Source organism: Rhinatrema bivittatum, chromosome 14 (assembly GCF_901001135.1).
Source record: "Rhinatrema bivittatum chromosome 14, aRhiBiv1.1, whole genome shotgun sequence".
Lineage (NCBI taxonomy): Eukaryota > Metazoa > Chordata > Amphibia > Gymnophiona > Rhinatrematidae > Rhinatrema > Rhinatrema bivittatum.
Window position 1 is genome coordinate 1,899,233 of NC_042628.1, and position 25,444 is coordinate 1,924,676.

Consider the following 25,444-nt stretch of genomic DNA (forward strand, 5'->3'; position numbering starts at 1 on the left):
TGCGTTTGAAGTACTTAGTGTAAAAGCTTTCAGAGAATTTTGCTAAATATGTTCCTTTTATTATGCAGTTGGACAAAACAAAATACAATGACTGCTGCAGTTTAGTTATGAGGCTATACATTTTTAAACACCAGAGTGAAAGCGTTGCTGAAGATCTGCGTCTCCAAAATGAAACTCTTGAGGACTGCAGGTTGCATTGCTGCTTCGGACGCTGAGCTGGGAGGATGGCGTGGGCTGGATATTGCTGCACTGGCTCGGATCCCTTCCAGCTTTCTGCAAACCTTTGGCCACAGTAATAACGTGGGTTCAGCGAGCGAGCCCTTGGGGTAATGGGCATTCATGATGGGTGGGGAGGAAGATCTCTCTGCTCCAAGGTTGGCTGCTATTTGTTTTAAGCAAAATTTGATGATTTTCTAACCATTTATTACTGCCATTCCTTGCCTTCCAGGGGAGAGAGACTGGCGTACAGTAAGCATGCAAAGAATTTCAGCAGTGTTAGTGTGGCCATGAGCCAGCCTACCCCACTGAAGCGGGGCAATGGTGACTCAAAAAATAACTTTGCTCCGCGAGAGACGGTGTACCTGCGCCGTGCCCGCCCTGGTGAAGCTCCGCGAGAGACTGTGTACCTGCGCCGTGCCCGCCCTGGTGAAGCTCCGCGAGAGACGGTGCACCTGCGCCGTGCCCGCCCTGGTGAAGCTCCGCGAGAGACGGTGCACCTGCGCCGTGCCCGGTGAAGCTCCGCGAGAGACGGTGCACCTGCGCCGTGCCCGGTGAAGCTCCGCGAGAGACGGTGCACCTGCGCCGTGCCCGCCCTGGTGAAGCTCCGCGAGAGACGGTGCACCTGCGCCGTGCCCGGTGAAGCTGCGCGAGAGACGGTGCACCTGCGCCGTGCCCGCCCTGGTGAAGCTGCGCGAGAGACGGTGCACCTGCGCCGTGCCCGCCCTGGTGAAGCTGCGCGAGAGACGGTGCACCTGCGCCGTGCCCGCCCTGGTGAAGCTGCGCGAGAGACGGTGCACCTGCGCCGTGCCCGCCCTGGTGAAGCTGCGCGAGAGACGGTGCACCTGCGCCGTGCCCGCCCTGGTGAAGCTGCGCGAGAGACGGTGCACCTGCGCCGTGCCCGCCCTGGTGAAGCTGCGCGAGAGACGGTGCACCTGCGCCGTGCCCGCCCTGGTGAAGCTGCGCGAGAGACGGTGCACCTGCGCCGAATGTTTAGCTCCCTTTCTTGCACAGGAAGCTGGTCTTAAAAGATCATTAGGCCGATGCAATACAGAGCGTTCAGCCTAGGGCATAGCTTGCTGCGCTAAAATAACTCCCCGTGCAATAACCAGCGTAGGTAATAGCGCTCATTACATGTGGATGAGGCTATCAGCTATTACCCCCTATGCAAAAAATGACTGTGCGTCTCGGGCGCATGTTTGTACTCCAAACAATTCCCAGCCCTGGAGCTGAAATGCACCGAACCGCCACAAAAAAAACAAGAAAATCCAGCTTTTCTGTGGATCCTGCGACTTAATGTCATCTTGATACTAAGTAGGAGAAACCACAGAAAGCAGCATCAGGAAAAAGAGAAAATTCTTGGTAGCAGTCACTTTAGGCAAATGGACGCGCAGTTTACGAGCATCTGTTTATCTAAGCCGCGCCTCCTGCGCGCCAGTTGCCAAGGACGTGCTAGGGACGCAGGATCCCGAGTGCATCCTCCTCAGCACAGCACCTTAACGTATTGAATCACTCGCCCAGAGAACGGGAGCTGATATTGCATAGCCAGAGCTGTGACGTTTTATGCAAAATTACGCAAATTTGCTAAATCTTGCTGCAGGAAATTGGGGGCTGTATCACTTTGTACCTCTCCTTAGGTTCCCTACTGTTCCTTCGGCTCTGGCCACAACCTCATCTCTCTGAGGTCTCTCTCCTGCTTCGTGGACATCTCACCCTTGGATTTCTGCTCCCAAAATGCATCTCTGCATTTTTTGTATTGAAACTTAAGTTGGCAAGCAGTCGGCTGCTCTTCATGTCCTCAGGCCCCTCCTAAGGTTCTTCATTATAGAAAGAGAGGGCTTGCTGTGGACTTTTTCCGAGAGGCAGCATTTGCTAACTCTGCTCGAATTTGCTGCTACTCACCAGCTGGCTCCCGACGTTCGTGGGAGGAGCCTGAACAGACGCCAATAACAGCGGCGTCCATCGGGTGAGCAGTGCTTGCTGTGGACTTTTTCCTAGAGGCAGCATTTGCTAACTCTGCTCGAATTTGTTGCTACTCACCAGCTGGCTCCCGACGTTCGTGGGAGGAGCCTGAACAGACGCCAATAACAGCTGCGTCCATACGGCGCCCCGCCGTCGGCGCTTCGCCAAAGCCGGGCAAAGCCGCGCGCCTAAGGGGCGCGCGGCTTTGCCCGGCTTCGCCAGGATCCGCCGGGAGAGTGTGGAGGAATTTCTCGTTTTCCATCACAGCAGCCATTGAAACCGAAAACAAGTGACCTTTGTGTCCCCAAGGAGGACTTCAGTTTTCTAAGGTACTGTTTCTATTTTCTTTCTACTTGGTAAACCCCCTTTCTGGTATGCCTCATACCAAGAGAAAGGGGAGAGTATCGACATCTACACCCGCCGCGAGTGGGATTCAACCAAGTGTTTACGACCTCTTTGGGAAAACTGCTTTAGATTCGCCAGGAGGGGAAGTCGCTGGAGGTCCTGGCTGTGAGCAGAGCCAGTCCTCCCTGACTTATGAGATCTCGTTAAGTCCTGGAGCTCCCTCTACTCCAGAACCACCAACAGGAAAGGGAGGAGGAGAGATTTCTTTTGAAGACCCTAAGTTGAGTATACTTAAGGAGACTGTGAATCCTGAAATGGAGACCAAGGATAAAGGGCTATTGGGATCCAATGCACAACTGATAGAAGGAATAAAAGTATTAACTCCTAGGAAATTTACCCTGGAGGAAATTGGACAAATGATATTCTTGATGCAAAAATCGTTGGATGATCTTGCAAAAATTGTACAGGATGGTATAAGTAAGAACTTAGTGGTACAAACAAATATTGAAAAACTAGATGGGTCAATTAATAATATAACAACAAAAATAAGTGAGATTGAGAAAATACAGGTTAGTTTGATTAAATCTGAAAAATTACAAATAGATAAAATGGAACAACTAGAAAATCAGTTAAAAAGGGTTAACCTGAGGATTTTGAACTTCCCCAGAACTCACCTGTTATCTCCAAAGGAACTGTTTAAAAGTTACCTTAGGAGTACATTAAAATATACAGATAAAGAAATACCTATGTTGTCTGGAATATATTACACTACTCAGATTGCTAATATGGGAGAAAATCAAGAACAGGGAGAACTGAGGGAAGATATAAATCTATCTGATCTCTTAGAAAAATCTTCAGAGATGGAAATTAAAATGAGAGCAACCTTGATAGTACAATTTGTAGACATGGCAGAGAGAGATCAGGTATTTAGAACATATTTTAAATATCAAAAATTAAATTTCCATGGCTTCCCAGTAAGAATCTTTCCGGATATTGCGTATAGTACACAAAGTAGAAGGAAGGAGTTTATAGCATTGCGTGAAAAGGTTACTCAAAAAGGAGCCAAATTTTTCTTACGTTTTCCATGTCGTTGTATAGTTGAGTATCAGAATTCAAAATTTATGTTTAATCAGCCTGAACAGTTGCGCAAGTATTTGGATTCCTAACCCTAGGATATCCTTAGTGGGGGCATAAAATAAAGTTAGAAGCAGTTGACACAAAAATGATGTGATATTTCTTTGTTTAATCTGCTCAAGAATTTTGTTCTGTTTAGTAGGTTTCAATATTTCTAAAAAATGTTCTATATAGTTCAGAAATGTATATGTAAATTTCTACTGCATTTTATGATTCTTGACGTATAACTTTAAATACATTTCTGTATATTTCAATGTAATTAATATACTTAATAAAAAATAAATTAAAAAAAAAAAAAAAAAAGAAAGAGAGAATCTTGGCAGCAGATAAAAATGGTAAGAGCCGTCCAGTTTCGGTCCAGTTCTAGTACTTGATCTCTGCCATTATCTCCTGCTTCCCTGCGCCTGAGGACGAGGGTGAGCACCAGCGGGCATCAGAGAGGGCTCCTGCCCCAGGCCTCTAGGCTAGGTTTAGGGATTTTTTTTCTGAGCTGAATTCTTTTTAATAAAAGCAAATTCTGTTTGCGGTTTTTAGGAGAAACGTTTCACGTCTGCTAGCAGTGACTTTGGCTGAGCTGCGAGCCTGGAAGCTTTGCTGTGACTGAGGGTGCGGGAGTCTGCCCTGTGTTGCCCACTTGCTATGTCAGCAGTGCACCTGTGGAAATTCAACCTCTCATCAAGTAGTGGGAGTTTTTTTTTGTAAAATTTGGGTTACTAAACTTGGCTGAAAGTTTGCAATTTCTTCAGCATCTTACACGAAAATGACTTAGTAAGCAGTTTGAATCTTCCATCAGAAGGCAAAGGTTTTTAGCTGTTTCATAAAAAGTACCAGAGATGCTGACTAAACAACTTTCGCAGGCTCCTCATGTGGAGTCCATTAAGAGGCAGCTCGGGAACTTCCATGCATGGCTTGGTGCCAGGGTAGCTCTGTGGTATTCAGCAGCCAGGCTAGTGAGCGGCCTTCGTGCAGGGCTCTGTGAGGTAACTGAGGAGAACGTATCTGAGCATTATCCTGCATCCAGTCCTTCTAAATGCTTTTTCATGAGCTCGAGAAAAACGTTGACTTTAAAACCAGAGGTTAATGTTTTTGTTTTCTGCTCTCCCGTCACCTGCATGTGGAGGAGCTTTGCCGTGTGCTTCCGCGTCGGCCGTGCTGCCATGAAACAGGCCCTGGGACAAACAAGAGCCAGTTTCCATAGCAAGCAGCAGTAAACCTGCCCTGCGAAGCTGCTCATGCTCCAGGAATGCACTGCGCGCCTCCCACTACAATGAGAAAGCAGCATGCTTTTGCACTTAGTCAGAGAATGACAAAAATAATATGGAGTTGTACGTACATCTGAGCCCAGCCCTTATTTGCAGCAGGAATCTGTATTTTTAGACTGAAAGTCTCGTGATGCAGGTCCCGGCGGGATGGTACATGTGCTGAACAGCAGAGTGCTGCGTTGGTTTTCTTGGGCTGCTAGAAATGTCTGTCTGCCTGCAGCTTGTGGGAACCGTTTTCTCTTAAAGGACCGTGTGTGTGTGCCTAGGACGCTTGGTTAATGTGGAAGTTGCTATGAAAAGGCGTTGGATGAGCTTTGAGTGTAACCTCTCGCAGACTGTTGGGCATAGAGTAGCAGGGACCTTGTAGCAAGCAACCTGCCCTACAGCTGAAGCAGTTTGTGTGTTTTGCCCCGGGCAGGAGCTTGTCTGAATGGCTTCCTCAGATCCCACTTTGCGCAGTTTGGTAGCAAAGCTTAGGAAAACGAACAGAACATGCACCTTTGTCAGAAATGGATGTAAAAAGAACAATTTCTCTATCGATTTGCAATTTTAGATTCAAGCTTTCAACATTTAATAGCCTTTTGACTCTAGGTTAGGCCACCTGTCTGCCATCTCAGTTAAGAGAATCTGAAGTTAGCTGCCAGCTCCCAGCCCGGGAAAACCGTCAGACTGTCCCCACTGGGACAAGGACCAAACGTCTTCCCTCCATGCAGCTATCGTCATGCTCGTACATATCCTCCCCCCCAGGAACGTCTTCCCTCCATGCAGCTATCGTCATGCTCGTACATATCCTCCCCTAACATAAATCTCCCCCTAGGAACATCTTCCATCCATGCAGCTATCATCACGCTCGTACATATCCTCCCCCCCCAGGAACGTCTTCCCTCCATGCAGCTATCGTCATGCTCGTACATATCCCCCCCCCCAGGAACGTCTTCCCTCCATGCAGCTATCGTCATGCTCGTACATATCCTCCCCCCCCAGGAACGTCTTCCTTCCATACAGCTATCATCAAGCTCGTACGTATCCTCCCCCTAGGAACGTCTTCCCTCCATGCAGCTATCATCACGCTCGTACATATCCTCCCCCCAGGAACGTCTTCCCTCCATGCAGCTATCATCATGCTCGTACGTATCCTCCCCCCAGGAACGTCTACCATCCATGAAGCTATCATCACGCTCGTACATATCCTCCCCCTAGGAACGTCTTCCCTCCATGCAGCTATCATCATGCTCGTACGTATCCTCCCCCCCAGGAAGGTCTTCCCTCCATGCAGCTATCGTCATGCTCGTACATATCCTCCCCTAACATAAATTTCCCCTAGGAACGTCTTCCCTCCATGCAGCTATCATCACGCTCGTACGTATCCTCCCCCCCAGGAAGGTCTTCCCTCCATGCAGCTATCATCACGCTCGTACGTATCCTCCCCCCAGGAACGTCTTCCCTCCATGCAGCTATCATCATGCTCGTACGTATCCTCCCCTAACATAAATCTCCCCCTAGGAATGTCTTCCCTCCATGCAGCTATCATCACGCTCGTACATATCCTCCCCCCAGGAAGGTCTTCCATCCATGCAGCTATCATCACGCTCGTACATATCCTCCCCCCCCAGGAACGTCTTCCCTCCATGCAGCTATCATCATGCTCGTACTTATCCTCCCCTAACATAAATCTCCCCCCAGGAAGGTCTTCCCTCCATGCAGCTATCATCATGCTCGTACATATCCTCCCCTAACATAAATCTCCCCCTAGGAACTTCTTCCCTCCATGCAGCTATCATCACGCTTGTACGTATCCTCCCCCCCAGGAACGTCTTCCCTCCATGCAGCTATCATCACGCTCGTACATATCCTCCCCCCAGGAAGGTCTTCCATCCATGCAGCTATCATCACGCATGGTGTTCTGTAGCTTGCAGACTTTTAGCTCCATTGAGGGAATATAATTTTGATGGAGCTGATGAATATGATCGAGGCACATTGAAATTGTTCTCATGGCAGATACGCATCTTAAGCCCCATCTGGTCTGCCCAACATTTCTCTTGCACTGCCGTGGGCTGCAGTTGATCTGACTTTCCCCGCACTTCTTTTCAAGTAAGAGTCCTTCATGCTGATCCCAAGTCACCTTGAATTCTGGTGCTGATTTTGCATGAATCCCCCGCTCTCTGTGCCTACTTTGAGCCTCGCGCTAGTCTGTAGGGTCGATGACTGTTCTCTAGTTGTCTTTTCACCCCACTTGTGATTTCATAGATGTTTATCAATCTCTTATTGACCAGCTGAAGAGCCCTAAGCTGTCTAGCACCTGCTCCTAGGGAAGCCGTGCTATCCTCTCTATCGTTTTTATCTCCCTTCTCTGCACCTTTCCTTTTGTCTGCTGTTGTTTTTTTGAGATGGGGCGATCAGAACTGCACACAATGCTCAAGATGTGGTCGCACCATGGAGCGATACAAAACCAGTCTGATATTCTCAGTTTGTTCTCTGTTCCTTTCCAAATTATTCCTATTTCCTTCTCGCCCACCGCCATGAACTGAGCCGAAGATTTCAAGATGTTGCACACAGGGACTTGGAAGTCCTTTTTCCTGGGTGGTGGCTCCCAATGCAGAACCCAGGGATTATTCTTCCCTATGAGCCTCACTTTGCACTTGTCCACATTTAATTGCATCTGCCATTCAGAAGCCCAGTTCTCCATGAAGTTAGCATGGGGCACATTTAAGACTAATCGGAGAAAGTTCTTTTTCACTCAACGCACAATTAAACTCTGGAATTTGTTACCAGAGGATGTGGTCAGTGCAGTTAGTGTAGCTGTGTTTAAAAAAGGATTGGATAAGTTCTTGGAGGAGAAGTCCATTACCTGCTATTAAGTTCACTTAGAGAATGGCCACTGCCATTAGCAATGGTAACATGGGATATACTTAGTTTTTGGGTACCTGCCAGGTTCTTATGGCCTGGATTGGCCTCTGTTGGAAACAGGATGCTGGGTTTGATGAACCCTTGGTCTGACCCAGCATGGCAGGTTCTTATGTTCTGTGCCTTGCTTTTAATCCCACAGGCAGTTGGAGTGATTTAAGCACGGTCATGCACAGAGCCAGTTAAACCACCTTACTGTGACTGGTTGGTGTTTTTCTGCCTCCTGTTACATGACATCTCGTCCCGAGCGACCACCTATCTGTGTCGTAGCTTGCTGTCAGCATGTTGGGTTCCTGGTTGGCTTGCAGACATGGATAAAGGGCTCTGGTAAAGCCTCTTTTATTCCTTGAGTTGTTTCCCTCTCTGTGGTGTCTCCTACTGCTTCCAACCAAATCGAAAATGCACCCAGAATCAGCATTTCCTCTGAGCACCCAGCCTGTGCAGAATTGCTTGATTTGCTTATAAAGATGAGATATTAGTGCAAATACGTTATGAAAAGCTTTTAGAGCTGACAAAACGTAAAATGGAGTGAGCAGTCTGTGCTCTGCGTGTGTGTGGGGAGGAAACACTGCAGCTGTGCAGCTCCCTCCTTCAGGGAGACCCTTCTGACCCGTAAAATGGAGTGAGCAGTCTGTGCTCTGCGTGTGTGGGGGAAAGGCTGCAGCTGTGCAGCTCCCTCCTTCAGGGAGACCCTTCTGACCCGTAAAATGGAGTGAGAAGTCTGTGCTCTGCGTGTGTGGGGGAAACGCTGCAGCTGTGCAGCTCCCTCCTTCAGGGAGACCCTTCTGACCCGTAAAATGGAGTGAGCAGGCTGTGCTCTGCGTGTGTGTGTGGGGAGGAAACGCTGCAGCTGTGCAGCTCCTCCTTCAGGGAGACCCTTCTGACCCGTAAAATGGAGTGAGCAGTCTGTGCTCTGCGTGTGTGTGGGGGGGAAACGCTGCAGCTGTGCAGCTCCTCCTTCAGGGAGACCCTTCTGACCCGTAAAATGGAGTGAGCAGTCTGTGCTCTGCGTGTGTGTGGGGGGGAAACGCTGCAGCTGTGCAGCTCCCTCCTTCAGGGAGACCCTTCTGACCCATAAAATGGAGTGAGCAGTCTGTGCTCTGCGTGTGTGTGGGGGGGGAAACGCTGCAGCTGTGCAGCTCCCTCCTTCAGGGAGACCCTTCTGACCCATAAAATGGAGTGAGCAGTCTGTGCTCTGCGTGTGTGTGTGGGGGGGGGAAACGCTGCAGCTGTGCAGCTCCCTCCTTCAGGGAGACCCTTCTGACCCGTAAAATGGAGTGAGCAGTCTGTGCTCTGCGTGTGTGTGGGGGGGGAAACGCTGCAGCTGTGCAGCTCCCTCCTTCAGGGAGACCCTTCTGACCCGTAAAATGGAGTGAGCAGTCTGTGCTCTGCGTGTGTGTGGGGGGGGAAACGCTGCAGCTGTGCAGCTCCCTCCTTCAGGGAGACCCTTCTGACCCGTAAAATGGAGTGAGCAGTCTGTGCTCTGCGTGTGTGTGTGGGGAGGAAACGCTGCAGCTGTGCAGCTCCCTCCTTCAGGGAGACCCTTCTGACCCGTAAAATGGAGTGAGCAGTCTGTGCTCTGCGTGTGTGTGTGGGGAGGAAACGCTGCAGCTGTGCAGCTCCCTCCTTCAGGGAGACCCTTCTGACCCGTAAAATGGAGTGAGCAGTCTGTGCTCTGCGTGTGTGTGTGGGGGGGGAAACGCTGCAGCTGTGCAGCTCCCTCCTTCAGGGAGACCCTTCTGACCCATAAAATGGAGTGAGCAGTCTGTGCTCTGCGTGTGTGTGGGGGAGGAAACGCTGCAGCTGTGCAGCTCCCTCCTTCAGGGAGACCCTTCTGACCCGTAAAATGGAGTGAGCAGTCTGTGCTCTGCGTGTGTGTGTGGGGAGGAAACGCTGCAGCTGTGCAGCTCCCTCCTTCAGGGAGACCCTTCTGACCCGTAAAATGGAGTGAGCAGTCTGTGCTCTGCGTGTGTGTGGGGGGGAAACGCTGCAGCTGTGCAGCTCCTCCTTCAGGGAGACCCTTCTGACCCGTAAAATGGAGTGAGCAGTCTGTGCTCTGCGTGTGTGTGTGGGGGGGAAACGCTGCAGCTGTGCAGCTCCCTCCTTCAGGGAGACCCTTCTGACCCGTAAAATGGAGTGAGCAGTCTGTGCTCTGCGTGTGTGTGTGGGGGGGGAAACGCTGCAGCTGTGCAGCTCCCTCCTTCAGGGAGACCCTTCTGACCCGTAAAATGGAGTGAGCAGTCTGTGCTCTGCGTGTGTGTGTGGGGAGGAAACGCTGCAGCTGTGCAGCTCCCTCCTTCAGGGAGACCCTTCTGACCCGTAAAATGGAGTGAGCAGTCTGTGCTCTGCGTGTGTGTGTGGGGAGGAAACGCTGCAGCTGTGCAGCTCCCTCCTTCAGGGAGACCCTTCTGACCCGTGACTGACGGGGAAGGACTCTTTGCAGGTCTGCCGGCTTTGCTATCGGTGACGTCCTCCGTTTCCTATCCATGGTGAAAAGGGGCGATGTCGTCTCGCCCATGTGACGGGCCCTGGTCTCCTCAGCATTTTCCCATAGAAACACAACAGGAAAAACCCTCTGACTACAGATTGAAAACGGTGAAATGGTTACTCACTGGCTCTGTAGTGCCAGGATGAGTCTTTCCCACCGTCCTCGCTGTAAGGGAAGCGCGTCAGAAGGGCGTAAGAAGTTTGGTTTCTATTTTTGGAGGCTGCACAAGGATTCCTTGCAGCCTAGTCTGGTTGTCTTGAGAAAATCTTTCATTTCTGAGTAGAGGATGCAGGACTTTAGCAAGTTCCTAACTTCCTGGATTAGTTTTTTCTTTGAATTTATCGTTCATTTAACCAAATGTTAAAGTTCTTGAAACGGACGCATTAGAAGGGCCCCGAAGGCCGCACCTTCCCTTGTAGCTCTCGGGCAGGGGCTTCGCGCTCTCTTCCGTCTCATTTCCTCAGAGGAGGAATCTTTTGCAGGTTGTGAAAGTGCTTAACCTTCGGCAGTGCCCTCTGAAAACATTTTCACCTTGAGACATTCCTGGCAGGCTTCCTTGCTTGCGCTCCTCCCATCTCGTAGGTTTCCACAGGGGAGGTGATCTTAGTTCATCCTGGGAGGGTCACTCTTACGGGGTTTCATCTGCGTGAACTTTCCGTAGAAATGTTGCTCCCACGCAAACTCAGGAATCTCATTTGAGCTTTGGTTGAGTAAGGGGAAGGGGGCCTGACATCTGTAGCACATCCCTCGGGCCTCCTCCTCCAGGGCCTCCATGACCGTGCAGGTAACAGGTCACTTCTCCACGCCACAAGCGCGTTCAGCTCAACTAACAGGTCACTTCTCCTCGCCACAAGCGCGTTCAGCTCAACTAACGGGTCACTTCTCCACGCCACAAGCGCGTTCAGCTCAACTAACGGGTCACTTCTCCTCGCCACAAGCGCGTTCAGCTCAACTAACGGGTCACTTCTCCTCGCCACAAGCGCGTTCAGCTCAACTAACGGGTCACTTCTCCTCGCCACAAGCGCGTTCAGCTCAACTAACGGGTCACTTCTCCACGCCACAAGCGCGTTCAGCTCAACTAACGGGTCACTTCTCCACGCCACAAGCGCGTTCAGCTCAACTAACGGGTCACTTCTCCACGCCACAAGCGCGTTCAGCTCAACTAACGGGTCACTTCTCCTCGCCACAAGCGCGTTCAGCTCAACTAACGGGTCACTTCTCCTCGCCACAAGCGCGTTCAGCTCAACTAACGGGTCACTTCTCCACGCCACAAGCGCGTTCAGCTCAACTAACGGGTCACTGCTCCACGCCACAAGCGCGTTCAGCTCGAGCTCCTGCTTCTCCACAGGTTCTTCTCCACTCTCTCTCCCCTACAGCCGCCCTCCTCATCTCCATTGCTCTTATTTGCCTCTCTCTTGCCAGCCGCTGACGCCCTATGCCTGCAACGCTAGGTTTCCCACTTTTTACCTCTTGCCGGTTGTCCATTTTAGCTGTGTTTCTGGTAACAGAGGAGCCCGCTGGATGCGTGAATGTTCACGTTGCTTCTCCCGTCTCTGTTTTTCTTGATGAAGACGTCTTTAGCTCCCTCATTCTCCGAGTAAGGGTTATAGTGCAGCTTCTGCACGGCTCCCCCTTGAACTGCCTCCATGTTATTAATGCTTTATTGTAGATTTGGCCTTAGCAAGAGAAATATGTGCTGCGTACAAGTGCCATGTTCTTACGTTTTTACTTATTCATTTGACAGAGCTGAGAAAACTGAAGTCCTGAGTGATGATTTGCTGCAGGTAAGACGTCCTTCCAGTCGGGGGGTGCACGGTGTCCTTCCCCACTGCTGCTCACCCCAGCACCACGGTGCGTGCAGTCTGCTCGTCCCTTATAAAGGGGTCTCGGAGGTTTGGTCACTGAGCTAATGAAAGGGAAGGGCTGACTACGGAGATCTTGCAGGCAATCCTCCCAGACCAGGCCATACGCTGAAGGTGGAGGAATAGATTTTTTTGTTCCGTGGGGAATTCTGGACGGTTTGGCCTTCAGACGCGCCTGCAAGGCTAAAGCCACTGACCGGTAACCTGGAGGTGTGTTCAGAAGATAAAGGTGTCGGGGATCCAGATGTAGGGATGGGCAGAGCAGGAGATCTGCACTCTGGGGGCAGGGGGGACATAGAAACCTTGGATGTTACCAAAATGCGTTAGGAGCCAGGGAGAGAGAGAGAGAGTCTGTCTTTTTCACTTTAACACAATTGTGTTCTCAATGTTTTGCAGGTGCATTTTCCTTTATTTTTGTGCTTTTCCATGCTGTGCCTGCTTCTCCTCTCTCTAGGAACCCTTCCTCTCTCTCTCTCTTTCCAGGCTCTCTGCACCCCCCTCACCTCCCATCCCTGCAGCTCGCTCTCTGCACCCCCCTCACCTCTCATCCCTGCACCTCGCTCTCTGCACCCCCCTCACCTCCCATCCCTGCACCTCGCTCTCTGCACCCCCCTCACCTCCCATCCCTGCACCTCGCTCTCTGCACCCCCCTCACCTCCCATCCCTGCACCTCGCTCTCTGCACCCCCCTCACCTCTCATCCCTGCACCTTGCTCTCTGCACCCCCCTCACCTCCCATCCCTGCACCTTGCTCTCTGCACCCCCCTCACCTCCCATCCCTGCAGCTCGCTCTCTGCACCCCCCTCACCTCCCATCCCTGCAGCTCGCTCTCTGCACCCCCTCACCTCCCATCCCTGCAGCTCGCTCTCTGCACCCCCCTCACCTCCCATCCCTGCAGCTCGCTCTCTGCACCCCCTCACCTCCCATCCCTGCACCTCGCTCTCTGCACCCCTCACCTCTCATCCCTGCACCCCCTCCGCTCCCTGCACCTCGCTCTCTGCACCCCCCTCACCTCCCATCCCTGCACATCGCTCTCTGCACCCCCCTCACCTCCCATCTCTGCAGCTCGCTCTCTGCACCCCCCGCACCTCCCATCCCTGCAGCTCGCTCTCTGCAGCTCCCTCACCCTCCCATCCCTGCAGCTCCCTCACCCTCTCATCCCTGCACCCCCCTCACCTCCCATCCCTGCACCTTGCTCTCTGCACCCCCCTCACCTCTCATCCCTGCACCTCGCTCTCTGCACCCCCCTCACCTCTCATCCCTGCACCTCGCTCTCTGCACCCCCCTCACCTCTTATCCCTGCACCTCGCTCTCTGCACCCCTCTCATCCCTGCACCTCGCTCTCTGCACCCCCCTCACCTCTCATCCCTGCACCTCGCTCTCTGCACCCCCCTCACCTCCCATCCCTGCACCTTGCTCTCTGCACCCCCCTCACCTCGCTCTCTGCACCCCCCTCACCTCCCATCCCTGCACATCGCTCTCTGCACCTCCCTGCAGCTCGCTCTCTGCACCTCCCTGCAGCTCGCTCTCTGCACCCCCCGCACCTCCCATCCCTGCAGCTCCCTCACCCTCCCATCCCTGCACCCCCCTCGCCTCCCATCCCTGCAGCTCGCTCTCGTGCTCCCTCTCTCACCACATGACCCAGCAGTAGGACAGAATAACAGTCCATGACGGCAAGTAGAATCCAAAATGACTTGCCCAGCAGTGATTTATCCACAAATGTCCCATCGAGGACCCAACAGCCACTCTCTTTTTTTTTTTTTCGGGTTGTAACTGCTGCTCTGTGAAGGTTTCCCATTTCCTCTGTGCTCATCTCATGCCTTTTAAATTCCTTCTCTCCCAGGCCCCGCTGCATTGAGCAGATGGAAATGTTAGCGTTGCTCTGTACTGATGTCTCCTGTCCTCTTCCTTAGATCGAGAGGCGGCTGGATGCGGTGCGCTCAGTGTGCCACAATTCCCAGAAGCGCTTAGCAGGCTGCTTGCAGGGCCAGGTCGGTGCGGATGCAGATAAGAGACACGTAAGTACCCTCGAGACCAACGTCCGAGACAGAGTCGTGGTGGGAAAACTGAAATCCTGCTGCGAGAGGCACCTTTTCCATGCCCACTCCCACTCTCTATCAAGAAAGATCCTAAAATATCAGCAGTAACGCAGGATTCGTTCAAACTTAAACACCTTTTGGAAGTCCTTTATCTCCAGCCTGTGAATGGCTGACTCTGAACTTGTCATACACAGAAGGCCAAAGGAAAGCAGCGCTCGTGTTTTTCATAGCAGCCTTCATTCAGGGTTGGCCGTAACGCTGCGTTTCTTATCCAATGGACCTTGGACTGACTCCACCAGAGAATGATTGTCGGAAGCCTTCAGGATCTTCAGCTGTGGCTTTTCTCGAAGATGATCCTGAAAGTTAATTATTAGTTTAAGATCAATTTCATACCAGATGCATAAACGAGATGTGAGTCATTTAAAACTAGTTTTACCCGCAGCTCAGCTGACAGCTGAGGAAAACGTGAGAGAGCAGCATGGCTTGTTACGCAGGGGATCGTACGGTGACGCGGGGGTGGCCAACTCCAGGCCTCAAGAGCCACAAACTCTCCTCGGTGAAAATGCATGAGAGTTGCAGGCACTGCCTCCACTGGATGCAGATCTATCTCGCGCATATTCATTATGCACATCCTGAAAACCAGGCCTGTGGGAGGCTCTGGAGGACCAGAATTGGTCTCTGATATTGGATGTCCAGCCCCTGTGACGTAACTTACCTTAAAAAGATTTCTTTGCATCAGGTTACAGATTGATGTCAGGCCCTATTTATTTGTTGAGTGACTCCATAGATTCTGCCAGTCCAGTGCCTCGGGCTCTTGGCAGGTTACAAGTTTACTTCCAGAAATGAGGTGGGCTCTCCATTTTGCCAGCTCAGACGTTTGCAACTTTGGAGGCGGGGGTGGTGGCGTGAGGAGACCGTTTGAGCTATCGGCAGGCGGCTTCGCTTTAACCTCTGAGTCCCTGCTTCTGCCAGGGCTGCTGTTTGATACATTGGGTCCTGCTGCAAGTCGAGTGCCCCCTTTCTTGTGAATATGATCACGTTTGACATTTTGCATGAGCAGGGTGAGTGACTGATACCTGAATCCCTAGATTTTTACAGTAACACTTTAAGGAAATCCTGCAGCCTCATAAGAACATCGGTGCTAGGCTGAGTCAGACCAAAGGGCCCTCGAGCCCAGCATCCCGTCTGCAACAGTGGTCAGTCCGGGTCATTAGGACATACCTGGAAGATCCCTCCATCATCAGCTGTCAGAAGGCAGCTTTCAGCATGCTCGATAGCCTGGGAGGCTGGAAGGGCGCGGGTTGTGAGAGGCTTGGATGTGCTTTCACCTGTCTCCTCCAGTCTGCAAACTTATAGATCCTGCAAGACATTCCTTGCGGGCTTAACTCTGCCAAGATGCCAGACCCCTATCATGTTTTACTGTCTCTTCTCGTAGAAGAAACTGCCTCTGATGGTCCTTTCTCAGGCAATGCAGGAAGGTGCCGTGCTGCTGAGTGACGAGACGCTGCTGAGGTAAGTCGTGCTGCAAGCAGGGTGTGCTATAGAGAGGTGTTAGTGCGGGGGATGAATGCATGGCAGGCACAGGCAATTACAGGCTTGTCTCACTCTGTCTCCTGTCTCCTCAGTGTATTTAGCAGGGATTTAGTGGCTGCAGCACTGATTATCGGATTTCCTGAAGATGGCTGCGTTTTCCTTTGCCTGATTTGTCAGATTAAAAAGACATTCTTGATGCTTGCCAGTTAGAAGGGTCTGCAGTATTCTGTCATGGTTTTCTTCAGTTCCTGTAGAACTGTTATATAGGCAGAATTGTTTTCCCACAGTTTTTATAGACCGCTTTGCTGGTCTAATCAAGAGTGCACAATAAAACAGTTTTAAAAACCGTGCATTGAGAAACCAACCAGCACCCCCATCTCTGTCCCTTCCCCAAAATGTCAGCTCTCTGGAGATGTTTAAAGCAGCAGTGTTGGACTGCAAGGCCTCTGGTTTCACATTTTGCTCATCTGGGCATTGCTGGCACTACTGCTTCTGTCAAAGTTTAGATAGTTTAACTCCTTGGAGCCTGGAAATTCATGCTACTATTTCTAATTGATATATTTTATCAGTTCAAAAACTCTACCTAAAGATGCTTTAATGCACATTGACGTGAATAAATATAAATGTGTATGTTGAGACTAAAATTCTAGCTACAATGTGCCTCTTTTTCAATAATGAACAGTCTTGGAGCCAGCAAACAGCAGAAGCAACGCTGGGGGAGAGCAGTTTCTAAGGAAGCTTCTGGCGAAGGGACTCTTATAAAGCAGGAAGTGCAAAATAGGTCACACGGGATCACAGCACCTGAGTCGGGGGACTGGGAAGGAAAGGTGGGACACTCGGCCCTGCAGTCCCCAGACTCATGGGAAGCTCCATGGAGCAGGGACAGCTTTAGAAATGATAAACGGTACTAACAGGAGCAGGGTCTAGTGAGATCAGGGGGAAAATCCTGGGGAGCTGTGAATGAAGGCTCAGGAGTCAGGATCCCAGCCCTGGTTCCAACTGGGCCAACAGGGCAAGTGAGCCTTAACCTTCTATCTGGAGCGGACAGAAGCCCATAGACAGTCCACCCAACTTTTTATTCCTTTTGATGGGAATTGTTTGGGCGTTGCTAGCCAATTGGATAGTGTCTCCTTCTTGTGTTATCCCCAGGCAGGAATGCACCTTGGGGACATGTCAAGATTCATTCTGTCAGAGCCATGGCAGCATCATTGTCCCTTTTGCGAGCATTTCCCATGGAGGAGATCTGATAAGCTGCGACGTGGAGTTCTCTCGCACATTCATATCACATTACTGTCTGGAGAGGGATGGCCAATGAGACTGTAGGTTCGAGCAGTCTGTCGTTAGGAACTTGTTTAAGGTGTAGAACTCAACTCTCCCTGCTTACGGCCTGTTTGGATTCAGGCTGTCTCCCCCTCTGTTAACAACAGCATTGGTGGTGGTGTCTGTTGGCACCTGGTTGGGTGTTTGGTCCCCTTTTGTGTTGGGGAGCAGCTTGTAGCTAGGGATTCACTTGTGTGAGGACTACCATAAGAACATAAGAAATTGCCATGCTGGGTCAGACCAAGGGTCCATCAAGCCCAGCATCCTGTTTCCAACAGAGGCCAATCCAGGCCATAAGAACCTGGCAAGTACCCAAACAGCAAGAAGGTCCCATGCCAGTAATGGCAGAGGCCATTCCCTAAGCCATCCTGCTTGTCCTTGGAGCAAACGGAGTTGCTTACCCTTAACTGCTGTTCTCAGAGGACAGCAGGTTGTTAGTCCCCATGAAATCACCCGCCACCCAATGGAGTTGGTTTTCTCCTATTTATTTTAACAATAATTCTGTTACAAGTCTGAAGAGGGACCCTGCGTGGACGCGTGGTATAGGGCATGCTGGGCATGCTCAGTGTGCCTAGTCAAAGTTCTAGAAATTTTGATATGTTTTCCGCATTAGGGCTCCATCTGATGTCACCCATGTGTGAGGACTAATATTCTGCTGTCCTCTGAGAACACCTGTTACAGGTAAGCAGCTCTGCTTTCCCCATTGAAGAAAGGCTAAAGAGGGTTAGGACTCTTCAGCCTGGAGAAGAGACGGCTGAGGGGAGATATGATAGAAGTTTATAAAATGAGTAGAATGGCATGAGTAAGTGTTAATGCAGTTCATTGCCAGAGGATGTGGTGAAAGCTTTTAGTGTAGCTGCATTTAAAAAAAGGTTTGGACAAGTTCCTGGAGGAAAAGTCCATTAACCATTATTAAGGTAGAGTTGCAGAAATCCACTGCTTATCCCTGAGATAAGCAACTTGGAATCTTTCTACTCCTTGGGATCCTGCCAGGTACTCGTGACCTGGCTTGGCCACTGTTGGAAACGGGGTACCACGGACCTTTTGCTGTGACCCAGTATGGCAAATCTTATGTTCTTAAGATTGATCCATAATAATCAGAGGTGTTTGTCCTATCTTAAACCAGGGCCTCCTCTGCTTGGAAGTCAAGTCTGGAATTATTCATATTTTATTCATGTAGATGCCTCCCTTAGAGGACACTGCAAAAAAGCTGCTGAACGTTGTTCCTCCTAACTCATGTATGTTTGCAGATAAAGCAGAGAGCTTGCATGTTGTCTGCTTGTCATCCCCATAGTGTCCTCCAGGATGAGGTGTAGGGAAGCTGGAATAACTCATGTATGTTTGCAGATACAGCAGAGAGCTTGCATGTTGTCTGCTTGACATCCCCACAGTGTCCTCCAGGATGAAGAGTAGGGAAGCTGGAATAAGTTCCCCTGTTCCTCTGTGGCCAGGACCAGATTTCTTACTGCTTCTGAGTTCATTTCCTATAAGATTTTCTACTTTTTTTTTTTTTTTGGCTTCACTTCCTCTGTTTTACATCTTTTAGCTCTTGATCTCCAAATGTGTGCCCTACTATAGTGCTCCCCCTCCTCCCTTGTTCCCTATTAATGTCTGAAGGTCCTGCCACCTGCTGTATTTTCCCAGTCCTGCCAGCAGAGGTCAGTGTGGCAGTACTGTGGGAATGGCCTGTAAGTTCTTCTATGCTAGTGCCTCTGAGGGGATATAAATCCTGGGCTCTGAGTGCTAAACCTTCACATGTTTGCTTTCTCTGTAGCACGATGCTGGATATTTGTGGGGATGCTGAGAATAAGCTGGCCCTGGAGCTCTTGCAGCATGAGGTACAGATAGGGAAGGATGTCTTAGAACCACTCAACCAGCTCACAGAGGTACGTCTGCTGCCTGGGTAACGAGAAAGCTTTGACTTGGAAGGGTTTTCCTTGAACGGTTCTGTGTTTTACCGAGCTAAATGTAAGATCTGCCCCCGCAGAGCGTGTTCTCCTGGACTTGGGCGGGAGTGCGCTGCTGCTCTTGATTTTGCAGACATTCGCTTCGAAGATGTGCTTAGAAGTTTGCTTTTGCTTCCGCAGTCGGAAATCCCTAACATTCAGAAGCAGCGCAAGCAGCTGGCGAAGCTGGTGTTAGACTGGGACTCTGCAAGGGCCAGGTAAGAAAGGTTACTGCAGCTCAACTCTCTGCAGATACAAACGGACTTAGCTCTTCTGCTGGCACTAAGTGTAACGCTTCCTATTTACAGATGGAACCAAGCGCACAAGTCCATAGGAACAAACTTTCAGATGCACCCTTCCAAAATAGACTCCCTGAAAGAAGAAATGGATGAAGCTGGTAATAAAGTCGAGCTATGCAAGGTGCTTATGTGCAATCTCTGTATATTACTGTGCCTGGGATAGAAGGGACGGAGCAGGTAGAGGTGCAGGCGTGGGGAGGGTGCGGATATTACTGTGCCTGGGATAGGAGGGAGGGTGCGGATTTTACTGTGCCTGGGATAGGAGGGAGGGTGCGGGTTTTACTGTGCCTGGGATAGGAGGGAGGGTGCGGGTTTTACTGTGCCTGGGATAGGAGGGAGGGTGCGGGTATTACTGTGCCTGGGATAGGAGGGAGGGTGCGGATATTACTGTGCCTGGGATAGGAGGGAGGGTGCAGGCCTGGGGAAGGTGCGGATATTACTGTGCCTGGGATAGGAGGGAAGGTGCGGATATTACTGTGCCTGGGATAGGAGGGAGGGTGCGGATATTACTGTGCCTGGGATAGGAGGGAGGGTGCGGATATTACTGTGCCTGGGATAGGAGGGAGGGTGCGGATATTACTGTGCCTGGGATAGGAGGGAGGGTGCGGATATTACTGTGCCTGGGATAGGAGGGAGGGTGCGGATATTACTGTGCCTGGGATAGGAGGGAGGGTGCGGATATTACTGTGCCTGGGATAGGAGGGAAGGTGCGGATATTACTGTGCCTGGGATAGGAGGGAGGGTGCGGATATTACTGTGCCTGGGATAGGAGGGAGGGTGCGGATATTACTGTGCCTGGGATAGGAGGGAGGGTGCGGATATTACTGTGCCGGGGATAGGAGGGAGGGTGCGGATATTACTGTGCCTGGGATAGGAGGGAGGGTGCGGATATTACTGTGCCTGGGATAGGAGGGAGGGTGCGGATATTACTGTGCCTGGGATAGGAGGGAGGGTGCGGATATTACTGTGCCTGGGATAGGAGGGAGGGTGCGGATATTACTGTGCCTGGGATAGGAGGGAATGTGTGGATATTACTGTGCCTGGGATAGGAGGGAGGGTGCGGATATTACTGTGCCTGGGGAAGGTGCGGATATTACTGTGCCTGGGATAGGAGGGAAGGTGCGGATATTACTGTGCCTGGGATAGGAGGGAAGGTGCGGATATTACTGTGCCTGGGATAGGAGGGAGGGTGCGGATATTACTGTGCCTGGGATAGGAGGGAGGGTGTGGATATTACTGTGCCTGGGATAGGAGGGAAGGTGTGGATATTACTGTGCCTGGGATAGGAGGGAGGGTGCGGATATTACTGTACCTGGGATAGGAGGGAGGGTGCGGATATTACTGTGCCTGGGATAGGAGGGAAGGTGCGGATATTACTGTGCCTGGGATAGGAGGGAGGGTGCGGATATTACTGTGCCTGGGATAGGAGGGAAGGTGCGGATATTACTGTGCCTGGGATAGGAGGGAAGGTGCGGATATTACTGTGCCTGGGATAGGAGGGAGGGTGCGGATATTACTGTGCCTGGGATAGGAGGGAGGGGTGCGGGCCTGGGGAAGGTGCGGATATTACTGTGCCTGGGATAGGAGGGAGGTTGCGGGCCTGGGGAAGGTGTGGATATTACTGTGCCTGGGATAGGAGGGAAGGTGTGGATATTACTGTGCCTGGGATAGGAGGGAAGGTGCGGATATTACTGTGCCTGGGATAGGAGGGAAGGTGTGGATATTACTGTGCCTGGGATAGGAGGGAAGGTGTGGATATTACTGTGCCTGGGATAGGAGGGAGGGTGCGGATATTACTGTGCCCGGGATAGGAGGGAGGGTGTGGATATTACTGTGCCTGGGATAGGAGGGAAGGTGCGGATATTACTGTGCCTGGGATAGGAGGGAGGGTGCGGATATTACTGTACCTGGGATAGGAGGGAGGGTGCGGATATTACTGTACCTGGGATAGGAGGGAGGGTGCGGATATTACTGTACCTGGGATAGGAGGGAGGGTGCGGATATTACTGTGCCTGGGATAGGAGGGAGGGTGCGGATATTACTGTGCCTGGGATAGGAGGGAAGGTGCGGATATTACTGTGCCTGGGATAGGAGGGAGGGTGCGGATATTACTGTGCCTGGGATAGGAGAGAGGGTGCGGGCGCGGGGAAGGTGCGGATATTACTGTGCCTGGGATAGGAGGGAGGGTGCAGGCCTGGGGAAGGTGCGGATATTACTGTGCCTGGGATAGGAGGGAAGGTGCGGATATTACTGTGCCTGGGATAGGAGGGAGGGTGCGGATATTACTGTGCCTGGGATAGGAGAGAGGGTGCGGATATTACTGTGCCTGGGATAGGAGGGAGGGTGCGGATATTACTGTGCCTGGGATAGGAGGGAGGGTGCGGATATTACTGTGCCTGGGATAGGAGGGAGGGTGCGGATATTACTGTGCCTGGGATGGGAGGGAGGGTGCGGATATTACTGTGCCTGGGATGGGAGGGAGGGTGTGGATATTACTGTGCCTGGGATGGGAGGGAGGGTGCGGATATTACTGTGCCTGGGATGGGAGGGAGGGTGCGGATATTACTGTGCCTGGGATGGGAGGGAGGGTGCGGATATTACTGTGCCTGGGATGGGAGGGAGGGTGCGGATATTACTGTGCCTGGGATGGGAGGGAGGGTGCGGATATTACTGTGCCTGGGATGGGAGGGAGGGTGCGGGTATTACTGTGCCTGGGATAGGAGGGAGGGTGCGGGCCTGGGGACGATGTCATTGTGTCTGTGAGTGGGAGGATGCCTGTCAGCAGCCGTCCTGTGTTCTGCACGGGACTCCCTGAGTCTTGACGGTGCTTCCCGCTGGCTTTGCGCTCTCCTGTCTCCTGATGGCTGTGACGTTCGCTGAGGAATGGTTGTAGGCCTGAGAGCTATGGTTTCAGATTTAATGTTTTCGCTGCAATGCCTGACATAGGAAGTTAGACTGAGACTTATCCTTGCTTTCTTTCCCCCAAGGATCAGCTTGCAGCCGATATGTATAACTTCATTTCCCGTGAGGGAGACTACGGAAGATACTTTGTCACGGTAAACGTTTTTGGATTTTTTTTTTAGTGCTTGTTAGTGTTTTTCCTGAGTTCTTTAATAGTTATCTTCCCGAACAGGAGTCTGAATTGCAGCAGTTACCGGGGAGGGGAGCTGAGCTCCCAGTATGTCCCAGGTCACTCCCTGGCAGAGCTGGGATCAGGAGCCATGGCTCTCAGCCTTCCCCTCTCTCCGGGGAGGGAGGTGCTTGGCGAGTTGGGAGTCGGTGGGCACGTTCTCCTCTCAGCCATGTGTTTCTGTTAGGATAAGTTTGAACGTGTCCTCCCTGTGTGCCGGGCACTCCATGCTCACTCTGCAGGTGGCTCTTGGGCTCACTTGGGCTGGGTACCATGCAGTCAACTTTTAAAGAGAAACCAGCTGTGTGCAGCTGCAACTGAGCAGAGGCTAAATAGCTGCCATCCGTGAGACCTGAATGCTGCTCCCCTCTCCTCCAGAGCACCTTCCTCTTTCCCAGTCCCAGGAAGACATTCTGCATCGTTACACACACAAGCAAACAATTACGAAACATCAGCATGGGGTGGGAGCCCTCACTCCCCCAGGGCTGGGCTGTGGATACCCCAGAACACTTTTCTTTCCTCTGGGGCACAGGTAGACGTGCTGGGGTAATTTGAACCTGCCATCCTGCCTGGGTTAATAGGTTTGAGAGGGCCGGCTGTGTCCTGCACCTTTACTGCCGTCATTGGAGTGAAATTGTTTATCTTGCTCCTTGTTTCCGTACTCGGCCTCTGGGAGCAGACAGGTCTCCCGTGATATCATGGGATGGGAGCCGCTTGGTTCATACGTTGGGATGAAAGCTGGGAGAGACAGAAAAATTTGGCCCTATCAGGTGCAGTGTGCAAGGCAAATTGCAACTCCCTGCCACCACGGCCGCTCCCAGGGGAACAGAGCTGCTGCCAAAAATGTGAAAAATGATGTGATTGCAACCGAGGGGAGAATACATCAGAAGCACTGCTCAGAGCAGGAAATTCCTCCCTGGGGGTGACAGCAGCAGCATGTCGCCCTGTTATCCTGTGTCTGTGTGCTGTAATCGTTAAAATGTCACAGGGAGGCTGAGAAGTGCAAATATCCAAGTCCTCTTTTTATGCAATGACTGCTTCTTGAAGAGTCGCATTTAAAAAAAAAAAAACAAAAACAGCTGAGAAGGCCCAGAATTGTAAAGGGACTTTTGAGTTTATTTTTTTCCAGCTAACGCATGTTTTGTTTTTAATGTGGGTTCTGTCTTCAGTTATTGGAAGCTCAGGCTGACTACCATAGAAAGGCACTAGCAGTCTTAGAGAAGGTGCTTCCTGAAATCCAAGCCCAGCAAGGTAACGTCCCTGAGGATGAGGCTCGCTCTCTGCCACTCTCTCTCTGCTTCACGCACTCTCCCGTCTCTCCTGGTCATCGGTGCCTCTGCTGCCGCCTCTTCCTTGCTCTCTGCCAGCCCACACACAGAGTCGCTTTATAAAGCTGCTTTTGCTGATTTCTTGCTCTTTTCCTCTGCTCGTGTGCCACATGTCTAAGCATGTTGAGTTTGGGAGTCCCTCCGTGTGGCAGGGCTGTGTTTAATATGTATTGATGTGGGGCGCTCGCTGGACGCAAGGGCTGCTTTCGTTGCCCCCTTCTCTGTTCGGCTGGTACTCTCACATCCGCAGGCTGGTGCCCCAGATGGTCACCCTGCTTGGCCATGCTTCGGGATGTCCCTGTACTTGTGGGAGCGCCTGTGTTGGATGAGGTGAAAAGCTGCATGGTGCAGATCTGCCACGTTTTTATGGTAACCTTGCCGCTTCTGGAGATCCCATCAGAGCATCGTGCCACACTTCCACAGCGAAGCACCAAGGAATTCCCTGAGAAACTCCTTTCAGCTTTCATGCTAAATCAGCATGATTAGCAGCCAGCAAACAAGGGCACGTGTCAAACCTCCCCCCACCCTTAGATTCACCCGGTCCTGTCACAGTACAGAGAAAAAGCCGATGGCTTATCTCGTCTGCTCATCCACACCAACTACAGTGGAGTCTCCAAGCCACAGGCCTAGTAATGCACTTTGTAGAGCCACTGGAGCATTTACCTGTTCAACTTACAGGAAAAGTAACTTGAGAAATGAATCCTGTTTTTCTATTCTTTTTTTATTCTATCACTTCTGTATTCATATCTAAATGAAATTGTGGTCATTGATATAAATTCATTAAAGGACAGAAACTGCCTGCACATGCAGGAAGTGTGTGCGAGGATCAATTTTCGTATGATTTCTCTTTTTTTTGTGGCTCCTTCTTCTGAATTGTTGCCACACTTGAACTCCTGCGATCTCTTATGCCAGCCTGCTGGCCCGCTTCTTTCTCATGCACTCATGCACCTCTTCCCTCGCAGAGAAGTGGGCCGAGAAGCCTGCCTTTGGGACACTGTTGGAGGAGCACCTGAAACGCAGTGGGCGAGAGATTGCACTCCCTATGGAAGCCTGTGTCATGATGCTGCTGGAGACCGGCATGAAGGAGGAGGTAAGAACGTAACAAATCTTCCCGGCACCGTCGTCTCATCCATGCACTGAGGCTCCCCAGCTCAGCTTGCCTTTTAAGTTCAGCTCACAGAGTTTAAGGAGCATTTCTGAGAAAGCAACCTTGGAGGTTCCTATCGAAAAGCCTGTTTGCCTTACAGAACCTCCCTGTACATTACGGCTTCTCCCCTCGTTTGTGATTCCTTGTAATAAAACTCTTATGTAATAGCAGCCAAATAACAAACTCATTTTCTAAATGCCTTACCTGTTGTAAATATAAATGTCAAACATTTACCAGCTTTTCACACTACATTCAGAAAAGGCAGGTATTACTTCAAGGAGTAACTCCTGAATATGTAAACTGCGGACTTCTGATGCTGCCTGTGTATTAGCTGCACCTCGCTCTTTGCAGTGAAATATTCACTCTGTGTGTGTATATCTCAGATGCAAGTCTTGTAAGGTGAAATATTGCCCCAAAGGGATGTAATAATGACAAATAATTATATTGCCTGAAGGCTAAGGGTGGTATTGCCTTTTGAATGTTTCCGTCACAGAAGTAATATTTTACTGCAAGAAAATGTGGGCCAGTCT

General features: G+C 51.1%; 1 protein-coding gene across 5 annotated transcripts in view; it reads left to right on the top strand.

Moving 5' to 3' along the window:
* The window catches only part of ARHGAP17 (Rho GTPase activating protein 17), a 97,190-nt gene that overhangs the window by 34,339 nt on the left and 37,407 nt on the right, over positions 1–25,444 (top strand). For all 5 annotated transcript variants that reach the window (XR_003852731.1, XM_029577619.1, XM_029577620.1 and 2 more), the window contains exons 2-10: positions 12,056–12,095; positions 14,086–14,190; positions 15,647–15,723; positions 18,839–18,950; positions 19,152–19,228; positions 19,319–19,430; positions 22,297–22,365; positions 23,609–23,690; positions 24,730–24,857. Coding sequence is in view for 4 of the 5 variants with exons in the window: in XM_029577619.1 (XP_029433479.1) it covers positions 12,056–12,095; positions 14,086–14,190; positions 15,647–15,723; positions 18,839–18,950; positions 19,152–19,228; positions 19,319–19,430; positions 22,297–22,365; positions 23,609–23,690; positions 24,730–24,857 (802 nt within the window). In the remaining variant the exon portion in view is untranslated. The remainder of the gene's footprint in view (positions 1–12,055; positions 12,096–14,085; positions 14,191–15,646; positions 15,724–18,838; positions 18,951–19,151; positions 19,229–19,318; positions 19,431–22,296; positions 22,366–23,608; positions 23,691–24,729; positions 24,858–25,444) is intronic.